Source organism: Anastrepha ludens, chromosome 2 (genome assembly GCF_028408465.1).
Source record: "Anastrepha ludens isolate Willacy chromosome 2, idAnaLude1.1, whole genome shotgun sequence".
NCBI classification, from domain to species: Eukaryota; Metazoa; Arthropoda; class Insecta; order Diptera; family Tephritidae; genus Anastrepha; species Anastrepha ludens.
Window position 1 is genome coordinate 45,458,647 of NC_071498.1, and position 21,389 is coordinate 45,480,035.

At 34.3% G+C, this 21,389-nt stretch overlaps 1 protein-coding gene across 8 annotated transcripts; it reads right to left on the reverse strand.

Annotated features, from left to right (window-relative positions):
- Positions 1-235: 235 nt before the first annotated feature.
- On the reverse strand, positions 236-11,750 carry LOC128870088 (SH2B adapter protein 1). Of its 8 annotated transcripts, none has more exons than XM_054112695.1 (7): positions 11,370-11,747; positions 5,372-5,748; positions 5,195-5,308; positions 4,866-5,105; positions 3,783-4,814; positions 3,053-3,247; positions 236-1,086 (listed from the first exon to the last, which is right to left on the reverse strand). In XM_054112695.1, the coding sequence occupies exons 2-7, from the start codon at positions 5,723-5,725 to the stop codon at positions 988-990; spliced, it is 2,034 nt and encodes a 677-aa protein (XP_053968670.1). In that variant the 5' UTR covers positions 5,726-5,748; positions 11,370-11,747; the 3' UTR covers positions 236-987. The 8 variants fall into 8 exon arrangements, with proteins under 8 accessions (XP_053968670.1, XP_053968667.1, XP_053968665.1 ...); XM_054112692.1 differs by having other exon boundaries at positions 5,372-5,829; XM_054112690.1 differs by having other exon boundaries at positions 5,372-5,872.
- Between the last annotated feature and the right edge of the window lie 9,639 nt (positions 11,751-21,389).

The following is a 21,389-nucleotide window of genomic DNA, read 5'->3' on the forward strand; positions in this document are numbered from 1 at the left end:
CTGTTGAAAATCTATATTAAAACAAAGAAAAATATAGAAAAAAAACCCTAATTTTATGTGATCTCTGTAAAAGATATAAACTGACGGTTTTATCTACTGGTTTAGCGGCTTAATTTCACATATAACTTTTTTTCAGAAGCATTTGTTCCAAATTTTTCGTTAGTTCCTTATAACACTATTAAATTCAAATTATCAAAAGTAACGGACTTTTAATAAAACTCAAATTTCACAAAAATAATGTTTGAAGTTTGTTTATTGGACATACCAATAATTTTGCGTTTTTGTATAATTACAGTTATATATCTTTTTAGTTTTTTTACGCAATTTAGGTAATGCCGCTTTAAGCCAGTTTATTACTTCTTTTAACAAATAAAAGTAACGTTACTTCGCAAAATCAGCATCTTTATATAATCTTAATCTATGTCTGAAAGGAAATTATAAAAAACTACAAACATTTGTTTTAATATTGTGTGAACTTTTCAAAGTAATTTGTTTTTTAATCCATTAATCGCACAGTCATACTTATTTTAACTAAATAGCTTACAATATAATTTACTTTTCTGTCTTAAAGTATAGAAAAACATTTCTATACTTTAAGGCTCACATGCATAATAAAGAAAAAATGTGTTCACATATATTTGTATGTTTGTACAAATAGTAAATTATTATACATGCATTTTTCACTAAGATATTGAACACATCGTAACATTACAAATAAAATATCATTATTATTGAAAAGAAAAGCATGACACAAAATGCCAAATCAAGAAACACTTGTGCGAAAAGCAATGGCAAACATATATGTATGTAAGTATGCTTATGTGTGTACCTATGTATATGTATATTTAAGAACAATTATGTATTAGCTGCTTTAAGCTTACAGCCACTTATGTATGCGTATATACATATGTATGTACTTATATGTAAATCTAGTTTTCAGTAGTTCTCGGCTTGGCCCAGTAAAACCTAATTCGTAGCGCAATTGAGTTACACAAAACTGTATTGGTTGTCAACGGCGCGTGCGCCCATTTCGTTAGCGTTGAGGTCGCTAAGGCTTGCAACGCCGGTACCGCTGTAGTGTAGGTTCTGAAAAATAAATACATTTTTTTTTTTTTTTTTTAGATATTTTATAAGAAAATTTTATTAATATTCTGGTGCTTCCAGCACGATTTTTATGTGCTCTGGCATTAAATTACAAAAATGTTAAAGCCTTCCTTCTGTAATTTCATTATACCACACTTCTACGGGCTTAGAGCCAACGATATTAGTTCTCACTACGCAATCGGAACGAGGCAGATCCTATTCCATTTATTCCAACGTGGTATCATTTATCATTAGCTACCCAAGTCCGTAAGAAGATGGCGAAAATTTTCTGAATACTTAAAAATATGGATAGGGAGGGACATGTGGAGGCGGACTATATTTCTTCTCTGCATGCTTTGATATTTAAGCATCTTAGCAATATCGATGGAGAGAAAAGTGGAGCGGAAATTCATTATTTTCTGCAAACTTTGCAATATCGAGGATCTTAGCAATATCGAGGGAAAGAGAATCTAGCTCGTCCCTTCTCAACACATCCAACCCAAAAATTTTTGAACTAACAACGGCAGGGAAAATGCTCTGTACGACTCGGATTTATATCCGGCCAATGACTGTCACTCCAGCAACATTCCCCATCCATGCATGGGGAATGTTTATGCTGCTACAACAACAACAACAATTTAGAAGTGAAGTGTCTAGGTATTAAATTTTATTATTACAAGTAATATAAAATATTATTCTCTTAAATGGGAGCAGACAGCAATATCGTACGATAAATGACCGCGGCGAAATGCAAATATAAATAGTCGTTGTGATCACAGTGACCGCTGTCAGGTGGTTAAGGGTCAAATGAAGCTTAGTAACTGTTCGGATTTAATGTCCGGATTTCTTGGTGAAAATCTGAGTTATGTACTATTATGGTCAAAATATTCATGTACAAAGTTCGAAATTTTAAGTAGTCAAAACTGGTCAAAATATCGCAATCCCATTATTGTATCTACGAGGATCGTTTGGAAAGTTCGTGCAGAAATAAAAACTACTTAATTATTTGGATAAGCTTTTTTTCCTCCTCCCCCTTTTAGGCTTATATGTTTTGTGAAATGCTGTTCTAGTTTATTGATTCCTCCCGAATAATATTATTTGTTCAAATCTGAAATATAGCCATTCGTTTCTGCAATCACCTCCTCGTTTGAATAAAATCTTTTTCCCACCCGCCATTTCTTCAAATTGGCGCCTTAAATCCAAACGAATGCCAAACACAAAGAAATATACCGATTTGGCTGAAACTTGGTTTGTGTTCTTCAAAGAGATGCTACTAACTAAAAATGGCCTCGATACGCGCCAGTAGTGCCATCTTGCTGACTATGTACGGCCATTTTCAAACGACCCTCGTATTAGTCAGGCAATTTAATTTAAAATTCAAATTAAGTAAAAAACTTCACTTTCAGCGAAATGCTGGCGAGATAGAATCACGAACAATAATTATTAAATACATATGCATATTTATTAAATTCTTTCTTAAGGCTTAAATTTTTTTTCCTTTTTTATATGACAATACTAACTTGTTATAATTAAAGAAATTCCATATAAATGTTTGGGAAATACTACCGTAATGGGCTGGATATAAAAAACTTTGTCTAAAATTAATTTCAAGATACCCACACTCATTTCCTACATTTTTAAATAATCGTTTTTATTTTATTTATTTTTTTCTTTTTTTGAGGTGATCTTTTACTTAAGATTTTAACTATTCATTCCATTTTCGAATGTTATCGCTAAATGGAGATGGAGTTAGTAACCGATTTTGCTAGTTTAAATAGCAAAAAAAACATTATGTGAACAAAGTTTATCACAATGGGGCATCATTTATAAAAACTTTTAGTTTTTAGTCGAAAAATTACGTTCACCAGCACATTTAAGTACATGTTAATGAGTTAAAAATTATTGTTCTCGATTGAAAAACGTTTTCGATTTCGTATCCGCATAAAATTGAATTGAATTTAATACGTACCTGTGATTGTAGTGAAATTGTTGACGCACGCAGTTGTTGGGTGCTTTGTTGTGGTTGTGGTTGTTGCAGCTGCTGCTGTTGATAATGATGTTGATGTGTCTGTGGCTGATGATGTGATAGTTGTTGTAGGAACGGTAACTCAATTTCGCACGTTTTTAGACGTACACTCAAGTTCATTGTGATTACTTGCTGCGGCTGCACTCCGCCCATAAGCAAATGCAATGTGGCATGGAAGAATAGGAAAAAAAAGAAAAGACATGGCACTTTGATTTTGAATACGTGACACGAACACATTGCGTGCGACTGGTGTTAGTATTGTTTGGTTTTGTTGTGGAAAGCTGATGTCTCAGACCCATGCAACTAAACGTAAAAAGGATTTCGAATACAAACATATGTAATTATATACTATACTTGGATATGAAAAACAGTATGAAAAAGGTGCCAATTGTGATATAACTTAGACAAATAAAATTCAAAATTGGGGAACGCTACTAAACTTAAAATCAAAACTACCATCAAATTTGTATGTTTTTTTGTATTGTAGGTACACTTTAACGCTACATGTTTACTATACCCCTAGTCTCTATTCAATTAGTTGCAAATTTAATGGCGTTGCGTTGAAATCGTTCAACACTAAAAACAAAAAAATATACAAACGCAAATGCAAAAAAAACATCAAATAAAAATCATCACTGACACTGAATGGACTCCAAAACTTAGGCTATCTCACATGTCTCGGCGATGGATGTTGTTGCTGTTGTTGTTGTTGATGATGAGGATGATGCCCACCGTTTGTTTCTGCGCTGATAGCGTTATTTGTTCCGGTACATGGTATGCCGTGATTGTGCACCCACTTGTCTAGAGTCACATCAGAGGTGCCACCCGATTCCAATGGTATTGGATTATGCTGGAAGTGTTCAAGCATCTCCTGTATGGATGGGAACCATAAATGTTGCACACGACATTGGCCCTTCTCCGACAAAGTCATGCGTAAGTGTTTGGCGCGTCCTTGAAAATTAAATGTCAGCACAAATTCGCCCATACGCGTTTCACTTTGGCGCACCAAAAATATGCCATGACCCGCCACTTCAGAATGCAATACCATACGCGCCGCTTCCGAACGTGGCAATGTACCATGAAACCATGGATACTGTTGCATTTCGGCTGTTAAGTCTGCTATATTTATAGCTGATTCAGCCTCAATTTCCGCTTCAAAATTACTCGATGCAGAAAGACGCTGTTCGCCCCGTCGCGGCGGTATATCGGGTATACCTTCCAAAACATTCGAATCGGTGCCTGCGGCCGTATTCGCAGAGGCAAGTGCATTGTCTGATAGTGAACTGCTCGGACCGACGTTGCCGTTTGAGCCAAGACCGCTTGTTTGATGATATTGCGGGTTAGGCACGGCATTGATTATATCACCACCACGAGGTGCAAGGCCATCTGACGAAGTCAAATTGCCACTTGGACTCATAGCCATTGATGTGGTTGCAGAAATTCCACCCATTATGCCGCCAACACCACCACCGCCAGTAACTAATGCATCTGCCGATTCTAAGGGCAATTGCTGTGTCGGAGGCGTGCGCATGCAATAACGTATAGTAGCCAACCAGCTGCGCATTTCTTCAGGACTCTCAGCCTCGATAACGTATTCCATATTATTATCGGCCTTTAGTACAAATGTGTTTGCACGCTCGTTCAACTCAAGTGCTCTAGTTTCTCGTGCTTCCGATATTAAAAAACAAAATACGCCGCTTCGTGGCTAAAGGGGAAAAATCGATTATATGAAAAAGCTTTACTGTCATTACCAAACCTTTGTAGCTTTTGGCGGTGTATAGAACTCCAACATGTAGCCGCCTACGGCTTTTACTAAAGCCAAACGACACTTTTCCCACTCTTGTGTCGGCTGATCCAGACTTTCGGGTATTAACTTATTCACGTAACCCTCCTTACGACATTCCACAATAATTTTCGAGATCTTCGTCTTACTATGCTTGCTGCCATCTAAATCTTCGGAATTTTTATGAAACAGCGTCTGTAAGAACAGGAAATTCTAATATTAAATCACTTAACATGAACTGTTCTAATGTATGGCGTAATTTTTTTTTAATTTTTGTTAGTTTCGGGACAACTGTTGCTCACCTTGCCCTTGCGAAGCCCCTTGAATGAAAGTCGTCGAAAAAATGCTTTGTGAAATATTTTAGACGAATCATCAGCTGCACTACCACTTTCTTCCAGTGAGTTACAATTTCCAGTCTGTATTTAAAAAAAAAATTAATTTTAATTCAAAAATATAAACACAGTACGCCAAGTAATTACCTTAAGATTGTTGCGTCTCAGGCAGAATTCGGTGTCGAAATGATCCACAAACGCCTCCGCGAATTTTTGTCCAAAACTACGATATGAAATATTCCGGGCCTCCTCAGGTGGCAAATTCCCATTAATATAACTGATGCAAGCTTTGGCAAAATCTGCAGCAGCCACACGCGAATGTCGTTCGCAAAATTCTTCCCAGCTAGTGCCGTAAGCATATGAAGTGCCACTAGCCGCACTCAAGTTTGGTATAAGATCTCCGCCTACTGCACCACCACTGCTACCTGCAGCGCTACTTCCGCTAGCGGGACCAATGTAACCACCAGCGGTAAATGTGTTTGTTGTACTATTGCCACCCATTTATTTTCTGAATTAATTTTTTGCTATATATTTGACGTCAGGTAGCACAATAGTTATTTTTATTTATCAATTTTGCTGATGTTCAATTTTAAGCCCTACCGTTGCTGCCGTAAGTATTATATAATATAGTTAAGTCAGATGTATTCCCTATAAACACAAAGGCTGTATGTATATAAATATTTATTTATTTTCTATTTTATTTTTTATTTTATTTTATTTGACTTCGACGTAATGTGGGATTGCTGCAGAAGTAATAGGCCTTAGCCTGGTATAAATTCGTGTCGTTCCGGTAACGTAGAACCGACGGGTGTTGGAACAGTAGCGGTTACGAAGCTCACATGTTGAGCACAAGTGACAACAGAGATACTAAATCTGTTAGCCAAGGTAAGGGTAGTACCAGTGCGTTACGCTCATTAGTTGCTCCTTTACAACCAGGGGTCAGAAAAGCTTTTAAAAGGAGTTTGGTTAAACGCTTCTAAGAAAATATGGGCATGTTGAAATATAGTTAAACCTGTCAAAATAGAACACTGGTAGTGCCGAATATTCTCTAAAATTTATGCGAGTGTTTTTGGTAAAAAAAATTTAGTTTATAAAAATTAACACATTTGAGAACATTACGCTTTGGTAAATATAGTATATCCAATTATGTTTGTTGTGATTTTTGTAGGTATACATCTGCTCTAATTCAGAGATGAGATACCACTGCCCCGCTCTGACAAAAATTTTACAATTCCATCTTAGTAATATGGTATATCTTTGAATGCCTTGGAGTCAATAGACATTCGGAATCTCTAGTGCGTTTTAAAGAAATTGCATAGATCATGCCACTATTGGCTACTAGGAAAACAATAAACAATAAGTTTATTTAATAAACAAATGATATATAAATGAATAATTAGACCGACATGGACCTACGGACTAGAAATTTGGGGAACTGCTAGTAAATCAAACCTTAAATATCGTAAATCAAATTATACAGAGAAGTCAATCTAAGACGCTAAGGACAATCAAAAACGCAAATTGGCACATAAGAAATGACAATGGTGACTACTGGAGCACAAAAACTATGAAATGAGACTGATACCGAAAAATGGAACTTCCACCAAGAAGACTAAAGCGCAAAACACCCGCAGATCTTGCTCGTACTGTAATATAAATAAAATTATATACATGTTATCTTTCAAAGGGAAGGGACATTTTAATAATATTTATTAATTATTTATTATTAATATCAACAGATTGTAATTTATAATGGAAATAAAAAAAGTCTCATTGTGCTTCTCTGCAGTCACCATGTAGCCACATTTCTATGGAGACAGGTTTATATAATATTTTTGTTTTATAGAAGTATCATATCGCTATTAATTAAAATAAACCTTCCAACTAACAGCGACCAGGCATCTTCATACCTACAAACATCGCTCATCTGTACTATTTTAACTGAAACTAACAAAAAATCATAAGGCCTCTTCTATTCGCCATTTCCCCGCTCGATATCTATATGCTCAATTGACGAACAATTTTCATGCGAAAGCAACAACAAAGTTATCGAGTAAGATCCGCTGCTAGCGAGTATGGCTATAGCTCATTAGACCGCTCTGCCTTACCAGCACATGTAATTTAAGACAGTTCTCTTCCCGCGTTGCCGACATATGTTCATTTGTTTTTTCTGTTCGCCACTTGCTAAGTCTTGGCGAAAAACAGAGGCCTATAATAAGTTTTTGTCTTAAGAATTGTTTACAAAGTTATTTTTAATATAAGGTTGTCAAAAATGTCTTGCGGTATTTTTATTGAATTTTCAATTGTTCATAAAATTGGTTATAATAATGTGATTTAAGTCAAATATGCGCCGTTTTGTTCGATGACGAGTTCCCAACGAGATGCCAACTTCATAATGCCCCTCTTATAGAAGCTCGCTTCCCTATTGTCAAAAAACTCGGAGAGCCAATTTTCACAGGACTCTCTTGTGGACAACTTCCGACTACCAAGCTCGTTCGCCATGGACAGAAATAGGTGGTAATCACTTGGTGCGAGATCCGGACTATACGGTGGATGCAAAAGAACCTCCCATCCGAGCTCCCGGAGCTTCTGGCGCGTCACCAAAGATGTGTGTGGCCTGGCGTTGTCCTGATGGAAGACAATTCGGCCTCTGTTGATCAAAGATGGCCTCTTCTGCATGAGTGCTGCATTCAAGCGGTCCAGTTGTTGGCAGTACAGGTCCGAATTGAGCGTTTGGCCATAGGGGAGCAGCTCATAGTGGATGATTCCCTGCCAATCCCACCAAACACACAGAAGAACCTTCCTGGTCGTCAATCCAGGCTTAGACTCCGCAATACCGCAAGACTTTTTTGACAACCTTATATATGTGTACACTGTACAGGCTCTGATTTTTTTAATATGAACATTTTTTTGATAATATTTAATTATTAATGGTAAATTAAATTTTGTAAATGTCCTCCGCGTGTTCATTTTTTGGTGAAGTTTTCGACGCAATTAGACAAAATTTAAGCTCCATCTCGGGGATTTCGTACCAAATATTATCTTTAAAAGCGTCCATTGCCTGGCTTATTCACATAAACTTTTATCTCTGGCGATGGTCTCACAGAAAATAGTTCGGATATAATAACATCGGGCGGTCATGGTGATCAAATTGCTGACCGATTGCTCTGTTCCCACGGCAGTCAATTCTACATTACCGGAACGACACAGATTTATATCCGACCAAGCACTGTCTCTCTAGCAGCATTCTCCGTACATGTATGGCATGCACTTTATTGTGCGAAAATTTAACGGGCTATAAAACTGCATACCCATTATTTTTAGTTCTGATTAAAAACGTTGATGTATATTATGTGATAGCCCTGGTAGCTAGAGCTTTTATATTAGATTAATCTATTATTTTAGATTAATCTACAATTTTAATAAAAAATAATAATAATATGTGATATTTATTGTAGAATATACTGTATTTATTTTGAAAACATCACATGAATAACCGACACAACTTAATCCTAGACCAATAAGCTTAAATCAGAGTAACTTCTGTCACTACCATTTGTCTCACAGACTACAAATTAAAAACAAGTATATTTACATGTTTCCTTTTTTTATTTAAAACAAATGAATGTGTAAATTGAGAGATGTATTATATTATTTCGGCCGCCGTAGCAGAATGTATGGTGCGTGACTACCATTCTGAAAAATGGAGATCGTAGGTTCGGATCTCGGTGAAACAACAAAATTAAGAAAACGTTTTTTCTAATAGCGGTCGCCACTCGGCAGGCAATGGCAAACATCCGAGTGTATTTCGGCTATGAAAAAGTCCTCATAAAAAATATCTGCCGTTCGAAATCGACTTAAAACTGTAGGGTTCAACAACGTCAAGACACACGCCACAAATAGGAGGGGGAGCTCAGCCAAACACCCAAAACAGATGTAAGCCAGTTATATATATATATATATATTTATATTATATAATTTCTATTTAACTATTTATGAAAGCTCTGTTAGTGAGATGGTGTGATAGGAATATGCCGGATTCGCAAAACTGGAGGAGTGCGTAATCTATTAGAGGATTGTTTAGTGATCCAGGGTTAAAAAGGGTGTTACAAGAGAAGTGGGTGAAAACAACACCCGAATATGTCAAAAAGTTTAGGCTCTACTCAGTCTCGGCTAAAATCGGTTTTAAAACAAAAAGGCTTGTAGGGTATTAATTAATAAATAAAAAAATTTACATACCATTTTTATAAATTTTTTAATTTACCTAAACACTGTTGGAGAAAAGCAGCTGTAAGATCTTTAGTAACGAGACAGAAAAATGCTGTTAATAGTTAATATTAACCCGTAAATCACGGGTATGTATTTGCGTTGTTCCGCTTAAAAAAGGCTGAAAGCAGAAATATGAGGGCTGCCTTTTACAGTAGATGTAGTAAGCTGTAATTCGATATTTTTATCGAGAAGTTTGGTATTTTTTAGCACAAACTTACTTATTCACTTACGAGCTTTAATTGTTCTTTTTCAGAGGGTTTGATAAATTCATCTCGCCCAAAAGATGAAATTTAATCGTGAAAATTACTGTGCGATTATTTATTATGATTTTCGACATGGATTATCGAGACAGGAGTGCACTGATCAACTTACTTCGACTTTTGATATTGAAGCGCAACACTTAACCACTGTGAAACGCTGGTACAATTTCCAAAGTGGCCGTCGATCCTTACAGGATGAATTTCGTGAAGGCTTTCCAAAAAGGCGTCAAATGATAACGCAACAACATCATGTGCCATATAGCGAGATAGAGGCTTCCTGGGCATTAGTGGGGACCAGCATACACTCAATCTCATATTTATGAAAATTTGGTCGTCAGAAAGTGTTGTTCTTGCGCATAATATGACAATTATCCAAAAAAGAACTAGTGTCCATTGGGTCACGAAATGTTGCAGAAATTCAGTGGTCCAAAGCACGTCCATGACGCCGAAACAGGGAACAAAACAGCAATCGACAGTATAGTTGTTCCAAGACGAGCTTAATAAGTGGTCGCTTGTTTTAAAAACAATGTCATAAAATGAAAAATTTATAATTGTGATTTTTCGTCCCGAAAATTTCTAAGATTATTTATGTTTATATAAAATGTTATGTTAAGAGGAGAACTGTGAGTTAAAACACAAGTGTAAATTTGTTTAAATGTTATGGCCTCTTACTACCGAGATACAGCGAATCTAATGCGGGAGATCTCCGCAGACTGTTAGGGCGTCCATTCCAGATTAAAAACATTTGACCCCGAGAGCAGTGAAGTTCGCATAAAACATATTGCCTGGTTATTGTGGACGACTTTCCAAAATAGCGATGCTAAATGTTTAAGGAGTTATCCAACGTAAATCCTCATGTCGTCCCACAGAACAATCTATAACAATCATTCAACGGCCTCTTTTTCATTGACTTTATGAGAAAACCTTATATTTATTTAAATTAAAATTTATTTATTTACATTTTAACATAAAAATAAACCCACATTTTTTTTGCAATTCAATTTTCGAGTTACACATGTTGTTGTAGCAGCATAAAAAATGTCCTACATATTTTTGGGGAAGTGACAGTGCTAAGCCGGATATAACCAAGTCCGTTCTAGTGGCGTAGAACTGTCGTGGGAACGTATGCATATATGTGTAGTAAGTAAGTATGCCAGAGAAATGCAATATGCTTATCAGTGAAATGCAAAAATATTTTGCTATATTCGTATGTACATACATATAGTATATATGCACAACCATTGTACATATTTATAACCGTAAGTAGAATGCAAGGAATTAGCTTGTAAAACCTAAAGCAAATAGTAAATTTTTCTTCATCTAGTAAGTTACACAGAGACTAAATTCCGATTTATATTTTTAGAAACAGCCCATCTAACCTCCTCTGCCAGGGTACAATATCCGGCTCACCCAAGCACAGTCGATGCAATGCAGTTTCCATTCGCATAATTTATGTTACTTCATAATATTGTCATGGAAAACATATTGCAATCCATTCGACCTATATTAGGTATGTATAGGATATTCAAGCAATTTTTAACCACCAATATTTATTAAAATATTAGTACACATATGTGTACTTAAAAACTTTTGTTATGTGATTTGCATTATTTTACCAGTTTAATGTAACTTTTTTGTTTATTGCAGTTCTTGCACATTCATTGAAATTCTTATTTTTTCTATTTTTGGGCAGAAAACATTTCACTTATAAGTTGCGCATTTTCTTAGCTGCCTCACGCCTCTTATTGTACACATGGATTTTTTCGTCCTCTCGACAACGGGAAGCAGCACTGATGCTTCATTATGTTTATTTAAGCAATTGCATTGTATTTTTGGCAAATATTCACTCAGTTTTAACATATATTTTATTATTAATATGTAAAAATCATTTCCACGATTGTTTTCAAATACATTAAAACATAAATAATACAGGAAAAAGTTTGAAAACGCACTAAAGGGAAGAAAAAATTTTCACTTGTCCAATGCAACGCGAATTGCCAACCACTCTTTCCGCACTTATTCTGTATTGCCAACAGAGGGAAAAAGTAGCATAAGGCTGGGAACATTAATATATTTCATATTAGACGAATACAGTTGTTATGTTAAGTGATCATAAAAAGAATTAGAAAAACATAATACTTCCTATTTCATTATGTGACTTTGCTTGTATTGAGAAGCATTGTGTGTTTAACTTTTACAGCACAATAATAATTAATATATGAACAAATTTTAATGTTATGTATTTGCTATTATATAATGTAACATAATGCACACGAATTGAAGAAAAAACTAAAAAAGGTCTACGAAAATGTATCATCTTTTTAATATCTGTAATTATCTAATCGGCCGCCATAGGTGAATGGATTAGTGTGCGACTATCATTCGAGATTTCGGGCATGAAACAACATTTGATAGACCGACAGAGTGGTCGCCAATAGCAATGTAAAACCTCCTAGTGTATTTCTGCTATGAAAAAGTTGCTCATAGAAACCCAGTTGTGGTTCGGAGGCAGCATAAAATGGTAGCTCCTTCGATTTGTGGAAAAACTTCAAGCTCACACCACAGATGGGAGGAGGAGTTTGACCAAACACCCAAAAAAAGGTTCAAGCGCCAATTATATCTATATAATATATATGGATATATAATTACCTGACCAAAGAATATAACTACCTAAAGAGTGAGGTTAAGTTATTAAAATTTAAAGTTCATTGTTCTCTCGGGTTGCCGAGTATTATTAAAATAGTTATAGATTAATAATTTGGATTCTGCAATTGGAATGCACACTATTTTAATGTGATTCAAGAAAACCAACATTTTTCAGTTATAATTTTATTGACTGTCAAATGAACCCTTTTTTATGATTAGCAACATAAAACACCTGATGCAATAACGAGTTGCTTTTCCACTTTTTTGTGCTACATCAGTAACTCGGCACTAGTTTGTTTATTATTTGGACAATTTTACAAAACTTGATTGCTTGGAGAGTATTTCTAAATTCCCCCCTCAGTCTGAAGACTAATAACGGGTGATTTTTTAGCTATTATATTTTTAAACAGTTGGTTTAAACAGCTGATGCACGATTCATGTTTTGTTTCACTGTCAAACATCTTCAGTTTGATCTATAATTTAACCATGAATCGTTTTACAAACGAACAACGCTTGCAAATCATTGAATTTTATTATAAAAATGCGTGTACTGTTAAGAAAGTTTAAAATCCACTTTTTTATCGAAAAATTGTGTTCAGCGACGAAGCTCATTTTTGGATCAATATATATATATGTATATATTATATAATTGGCGCGTACACCCTTTTTGGGTGTTTGGCCGAGCTCCTCCTCCTATTTGTGGAGGGATGTTGTTCCACAAATGGAGGGACCTACAGTTTCAAGTCGACTCCGAACGGCAGATATTTTTATGAGGAGCTTTTTTTTGGATCAATGGGCACATAAATAAGCAGAATTGTCGATTTTGGACTGAAGATCAGCCAGAAGAATTGCAAGAGCTACCAATGTATCCAGAAAAGGACACAGTTTGGTGCGGTTTATGGGCTGGAGGTATCATTGCACCGAACTTCTTCAAAGATGTTGCGAATCGTAACGTAACTGTGAATGGTAAGCGCTACCGTGAAATGATATCCAACTTGTTCAGAGGCGAGTTCGGTGAACATTTTATTTCACTTTCGGGACCTGTCAATTGGCCACCCAGATCGTGCGATATAACGCCTATAGATTATTTTTTGTGGGCAAGCCTGCTTCAATTAACGCATTAGAAGACAACATTAAAGCATTTATATGTGAGATATCGGCCGAAACATTGGAAAGAGTATGACAAAATTGGACTAAGCGGATGGACCATTTGAAGCGCAGTTGCGGTCAACATTTGCATGAAATAATCTTCAAAGATTAAATTATATGGACTGTACTATCGGTTTAAATAAAAATTTCATGCAGTTTTCTGAATTTTACGTGTTTTTTTGAAAAAGTTTCCTATGGCTCTTAAAAAATCGCCCTTTACTTATAACATTAATTTTCTAGTCAGGAAGGTTTCGCTCAGTTCAACTACAAATTTGGTTACTTTTAAAAATGCTAAAAGCATTGCACATTACCTACACTGTTGGAAAATATAATAGAAACACAAATTTTCATGTAATTTTTCACAATTTTGTTAAAAACTCCGAATACTTTGCACCTACAAGTTCAAATATTCTATATCATCTATAAAATTTCATCGAGTTTAAGAAACGTACCCTGGAAAAAATACTAGGAAAGAAATGTTTTACTACAAAAAATTATTCCTTTTTTTAATATTTACATATGGAGAATCATTTTAGCATTTCGTAACACCTCCTGCTTGTTTTATGTCATCTTTACATCTTCTATGCATTGAATTTACTAAATTTGCACATTTATCTGGAGAAATAGAGTACCAGGGCTTTTGAATTTTGTTCGATTTCTCAAACATTCGTGTTAGGTTCTTCAACATTTGTATGGGAACATTTCTCTCTTATTTGTGGGTTTGAAAGGCCCGATTATCTTTTTCAATTCGGCCCAAAGATAATCAATTGAATTTAAGTCAGGAGACTCCGGCGGTAATTCTAAAACATTCACTTTTTCTTTTTTAAACCACTCCTTTGCTAATTTTGATGAATGCTTAGGATCAATATTCTGCGTAAACTCCCGTTTTAAGGGCATTTCTTCTCTTGCATAGGGAAGCATAACCGTACTCAATATTCTCACGTAGTCTACCGCACACATTATATCTTTTATCAAAAATATTGAACCTACTCTTTCCTCCGAAAAGCATTCCCACATCATGTACTAATGGATTGTCGAACATATCGTGTTCCGTCAGATCCAGATATACTTATTTTTGTTTCATCCGTCCATAGCACATTTTTCCAGTTTCGACGGAACAGATTTTTTTCTTGCAAATTGAATCCTTTTTGTTTTGTTCTGTAAATTCAATAACGGTACTCTTCTGGGTGTTCTTGCTATTAATCCCGCTTCTACTAACCTGTATCGAACTGTCCAACTTGTAACTTTTCAATTTAGCTCAGCTTTAAGATCGTTTGATGGCAACAAAGGTTTCATTTTGCTATAACTTATGAGTTGTTTGCTTATTTTATTCAATACCAAGTAACCTGCATTTAAAATGTAGTTAAGTTAGAGAGACTGAGCAAAATTTATAATGTTGAAAATTTGTTGCTATCACCAAACAGTCACCGCTTCTATTATTTCTTCCAAGCGCAAAACTCATTTTTTTACTCATGTGTGTACAAAATGAGAATGAGTCAAAATAGAAAATGAAATGCAATACAGAACAAATAACCGTTAACCATCGAATGCTGTAAACAATCATAAAAAAACAATGTGCAAATAAGTAATGTTTCTATTATATTGTCCAACTTTGTATTTCATGCAACCAAATTGAACTGTATGAACTACTTACTCCCATCAATTGGCGCGTACACCCTTTTTTGGTGTTTGGCCGAGCTCCTCCTCCTATTTGTGGTGTGCGTCTTGATGTTGTTCCACAAATGGAGGGACCTACAGTTTCAAGCCGACTCCGAACGGCAGATATTTTATGAGGAGCTTTCTCATGGCAGAAATACACTCGAAGGTTTGCCATTACCTGCCGAGGGGCGGCCGCTATTAAAAAAATGTTTTTCTTAATTTTCGTGTTTCACTGAGATTCGAACTTACGTTCTCTCGAATTCTGAATGATAGTCACGCACCAATCATTCGGCTACGGTGGCCAATTTAGCAGACTTCAATTGAGCTTAAAAATTTCACCACAGTTAAACTACCACTGAAAAACCGGCTTTAAGGTTTATATTTCTGTTCTGAAACAGCCGTCCATTCTCATAACACAAATGTGATTGCAGAGAACGTAATTTACGTTCTCTGGTGATTGTTTTGTTTTAGACAGTATCGCAAATCAATGAAATACAGCAAAATACATATTTTTATAGTTTTTATTGTTAAACAATTTACTTACAATTATTTTAAAATTATCTCAAATAGTTTAACATAAAAAATCTGCCTTTACATCATATATTAAATTTTCTTATGCCAGTTTTTTTCTAACCCTTACAAAATTTACTTTTAAAAAGTAAATTAATAATACAATAGCAATAATAATAAAAAACGTAATTAAAAATTCAACGCATTATCTGTAAGGATATTCAAAAACTGCCTTTACTGAATAGTTACCGTTGTTTCTTAATTAATTTTATATGTAATGTAAAGTATTTATGAAATTTTAAGTGGATATTTCATCTGAAAAATGATACAACATGTCTGTAAATTTATTCGAATTACTATGATATATATTTATAAGCAACATAAAAAAATTTAATAGCCGACCAATTTCGCACTTAAAGTGCTTTGCTTGAAAATTATTTCTTTTTAAATTTTAAAACAACTCAGTTCTGTAATAACTGTATCAACAAAAAGTAGACAATGAAATTCCTTGTGCTGTGAGAATGAAAATTTCGATGGGTTCATTAGTAGACGTTGAAATATCGGGTTGGAATAAAGTAAACATATTAATGCAATATTTGTATGTTGTGTTGTAAACGGTTTCGCTTATTGTTTTTAAGAAATGCATCTGTTTTTAATTTAATTATGTTTTTGGTTACTATTTGCCATTCAATATTTGTTGTGTTGATTTATATATAATTTTTTCTATAATGTGAGACATAAAAAACACAAACTGAACACAAATGAAAGTGCTTTCATAAAAATGAAGTACCTATCAAATAAACGAACTTTTTCTTGTATGCGCCATCTAATTAACATAACAAAAATAATTAAAAGTGCTTGTGGACGTGTAAATATTTATTATGTAGTTAATTCAGTGTGAACCTGTTCGATAGTGGGGGAAAGTTTACTCCGATTCAAATTTTTCGGATGCATTTGTAAAATATACAAATTACATTTTAACCTACTCACAATGGCGTCTTTGTTTCTGTTCCACCGTGGAGCCTTCACTTTGTCTTAAATTTTACTGATTTTGACAGCCCGACAATCGCCGCTTAGAAATTGTTCTAATATTTTCAAAACAAATCACAGCTTTTGTAAGTTTGGTGCTGTTTCCGTAAAGATATCGGGCAACGTGTTGACTACAGCTGAATGATGTAGAGTCAATGCGCGCTCAGCTTCGATTAAAGATCATCAAAAAATGATTCGGGCATACAGCAAAACTAAGGAAGACTGTTTTCTTGCCTGCGACAGTTGGGTTTACTCGCCGTAACGAATGGACCTTATGTCAGGCCAAGGTCTACCACTATATTCATAGTCAACAACAAGGACCGATGACATTATAATTACGAAGGAATAATGGTGAAGTCGCAAAAGCATTCCCAATTAGTAACAAAACTATTGACGTACATAGTATATATTATATATATTCGACATATTCGACTTTTAGCATATATGTACGTATGTTACGTTGGTTGGTAAAATTTTTGTTTGGATTGTTTATGATAATATAAATAAAATAAATTCATAAAATTAACTCATTCCTAAAAATATATTGTACATTTTAATGATTCCAAAGTAAAATGTGGTCGCTTTTGTGATTAGCTGTAAAAACAAGAATTTGAGCACTAAAGAAAGCGTTATTTTAATAATAATAGATAGTTGATATGTAGATTTTAAAAATTACATATTTTTGTATGGGAAAATAGTAAAACTGTAAAACTTGTGCCACATCTGAATACAGTTAGAATGATAAGTTTAGATTAATAACACGGTGTGACAAAAAAAAAAAATTAAATATACTTTTATGGAGACCTAGTACAACTTGTAGGTATAGTAAAACTAAGAAACATGGTATAGGAGAAATTTCCAATACACCCCCAAAATCTCATTTTATGGCCATAAAACCGTTTTTCAGTAGGTTGATGTGAACAATCACTCCTAACTTCGCCAATTTCCATCCGATTTCGAATTTGTTTTTTTAGTTCGAAAGAACAAAAACAAGTCTTTTTGACAGTGTGTTGACATTTTTTCTGTAATGACAACTGACGAGACTGTAGACGGAAGTATTTGGATTTTTTTTATTTTTTCTCTATTTTTTCAACTTTGACATAATTTTTACTATATTATCCGATATTGCGGATTTTTTTTAGTACCCTACTGTTATAGTAAATTTAATTTTGCGTCAAATGAGCTATATTTGACTGTAATTGAAATAAAATTAAAAGAGTTGTGTGAGTTATAAGATTTTTTTTTTTTTTTACTAATTTGGTATGTAGGTATAGCTTACGCTAAATGGGAATAAGGACGTGTTTTGATGCGTTATTATAGATACGTAATATTTATTGGAGTGTATATGTATACATAAGAGTACACTGTACTGCATACAACAGAACTGGTTAGAACTTACGAAAATATCTGACATATTATAGCACATTTTTTTTCAATAGCAATATGAAAAAGCTCCCAAGTGTACCAAAGTTCACACTGTAGATTGATTAACAAAAGAAGTTTGTTATTATAATTTAACCTTATTAAAACGTCAAAGTTTTATTGTTTGTTTCATTGAAATTCAAGAAATATAAGTCAAAACGTTGCCAGAAAAGTCGAATTTCTCAATATTCTCGGATGATGTGGCATCATCAGCCTTATCATAAACCAGATGATTGTTATTTTTGTAAAACGGACGTAAACGGTCATCATTATAAAACTCGAAAGCACATAAAGTATGCTGATGTTGCAACTGTTAAGAACCCCGTAGTCTTGGACGATATGATTGACTCAACTGCAAGTCATGAACTGAAGGAAGTTCAACTCATTGCTGATGATGATCAAACTGATAACAATAAACCTGATGATGAAGAGTACTTTCCGTCTGGATCTAAGTCTTCAGAACGACACATTGTATAAAATTCAGATTTTCAGGATCTTTCTCGTGATTTACTTCTATCGGGAAGACAATCTGAAACGCTCGCTTCTCGATTTAAACAATGGAATTTAGTTGATGACGACTTAAGATGAATGATGATGATCGAATTTCTTACAGAGAAGTATTCAAAACTAATGAAGAGAATGACAAATGTACCGTACCATACTAAACTCCAAAGGGCCGTTTCCAATGCATTTTTAAGTTTGGAACCAGTTCCGTTGTGTACTGCACCGTACTATACCGTACAGTGCTGCACTGCACAATACTCCAATAAATATTATGTATTTATAATGACACTTGTTATTATTTTCATGCTTCGGAACGCATACCAAATCTCGTAGTAAAAAAAAAGAAAAAATCTTAAAACCCACACAACTCTATTAATTTTAATTCAATTACAGTCAAATATAGCTCATTCGACGCAAAATTAAATTTACTATAACAGCAGTGTACTAAAAAAAATCCTCAATATCGGATAATATAGTAAAAATTATGTCAAAGTTGAAAAAATAGAGAGAAAATAAAAAAAATCCAAATACTTCCGTCTACAGTCTCGTCAGTTGTCATTGCAGAAAAAATGTCAACACACTGTCAAAAAGGCTTGTTTTTGTTCTTTCGAACTAAAAAAACAAATTCGAAATCGGATGGAAATTGGCGAAGTTAGGAATGATTGTTCACATCAACCTACTGAAAAACGGTTTTATGGCCATAAAATGAGATTTTGGGGGTGTATTGGAAATTTCTCCTATACCATGTTTCTTAGTTTTACTATACCTACAAGTTGTACTAGGTCTCTATAAAAGTATATTTTCACTGTCGCACAGTGTAATTAAACAATTATTCGCATATTTTTAAATGTGAATAAAAACATAGTAATAGTAATAATTTCAAATTGAAGTGAAAAATCACAACTGAGCGAAAGAGCTCGACACAGCAACACTTACGCAGCATTTGACATTAACGTGCGTGGTACGAAAAGGAAACTTGTAACAGAGAAGGTGCAATTCATGCACTAAAACTCGCAAACCAAATTCACCATGGCAATTTGAATCATTTTTGAACCAATTAGATAGACTCATCGATTTTAACTTTCAAATTAATTTGTACTTTATTAAAATTTTTCATCTTATATAATATATTGTATAAAATGAAGTCAACTTTTTGTGTGTGTTCGCTAACCGGCCGTGTCTTTGCACCGAATTAAACCAAACTTACACACATTGTTAAGAAGGTATTGAAGATGGTTTCCGTATAGTTTGGATACCTATTGGTGGATAGGGTTCGAGATATAGGTCAAAACGTGGACCCGGGTAACCTTCGGATGTGTATGTGCAATATGGGTATCAAATGGAAGCTGTTGGTGAATGTTTTAGTTCAGAGTATTTTTCATGCCGCTCCGTGACTAGGGTCTCGAGATAGAGATTAAAACGTGGACCCTAGAATGTGTTTGTACAATATGGATATCAAATGGAAGCTGTTGGTGAATACTTTAGTTCAGAGTATTTTTCGGCCGCTCCGTGACTAGGGTCTCGAGATAGAGACCAAAACGTGGACCCTAGAATGTGTTTGTACAATATGGATATCAAATTGAAGCTGTTGGTGAATGCTTTAGTACAGAGTTTTTTTCATGCCGCTCCGTGACTGGGGTCTCGAGATAGAGGTCAAAACGTGGACCCGGGTAACCTTTGGTTGTGTATGTACAATATGGGTATCAAATGAAAGCTGTTGATAAGTGCTTTAATACGGGGTAATTTTCATACCTATTGATGACTAGGGTCTCGAAATATATGTCAAAACGTGGACCCGCCGTGTCTTTGCTCCGAATGAAACCAAACTTACACACATTGTTAAGTAAGTATTGAAAATGGGTTTCGTAAAGTTTGGTTGTAATTCGGAACACTGGTAACGCGTACAGCGTTCTTTTAAAACCAGCCATAATGTCGTCTACTTTTTTAACGCTTGGGGCGGAACTGAACTGTCAAATTGACAGTGTGAGTTACAATGTGTCAATATTTATTTCTGATTTGGATGTCATAAGGAGAAGACGTAAGTGTAAAGTGTAAAAACTTTTTGTGAATTTTTTTGGAGTGGATTTTGGAACAGTGAATAATTTCTTACGAAATTTGAGAATTTAATGTGAAATCAGAATGTTCAAATGAAATTATGTGTTCGTGGAAAAAACAATTTTTTTCGTTTTTGTTTTTTGAAAAATATAATGGATAATGGTTAAAAAAGCTCCAATGCTTAATAAAACATATAAATTGAAACGAAAAAAGACGATTGTTTCTTAGTTATTCATTTGCGTTGATTTGAAATTTAAAAACAATCTTCTTTTTTCCTGATTTTCAATTTATATTTTATATTTATTCAAAAACAAATAGAAAAAAAAATATTGTTTATGCCAAAGCGCTTGAATAAAGAATAAAGAAATAAATAATATGAAAACCATATATTTTCTGTTCTAAACCATATCTATACTATTTTAGTGTTCCCAGCGAAGCGGGCCGGGTTTGCTAGTTTTTATATAAATTTTTCTTTATCTACAATTTTTTAGTTAATATGAAGAAAAAATAAAAATTGTTTGACTCTAACAAACGTGAAAAGTTTCTGATGTAAGCCTTTATTTTTTGTTACAAATCTAGAATTCAATAGTTTTATACCACATATTTTATGACAAAAACACTCTCCGATTTTGTAACCTTCATCATTTTACACCTTGGCTTAT

Excerpts from the sequence above, each read along its gene's own strand:
- LOC128870088 (XM_054112695.1), bottom strand. The coding sequence starts at position 5,725 with ATGGGTGGCAATAGTACAACAAACACATTTACCGCTGGTGGTTACATT. Across the intron at positions 4,815-4,865 it reads CACCGCCAAAAGCTACAAAG|CCACGAAGCGGCGTATTTTG; the intron begins GTTTGGTAATGA and ends TTTCCCCTTTAG. Across the intron at positions 1,087-3,052 it reads CAATTTCACTACAATCACAG|AACCTACACTACAGCGGTAC; the intron begins GTACGTATTAAA and ends TTTATTTTTCAG.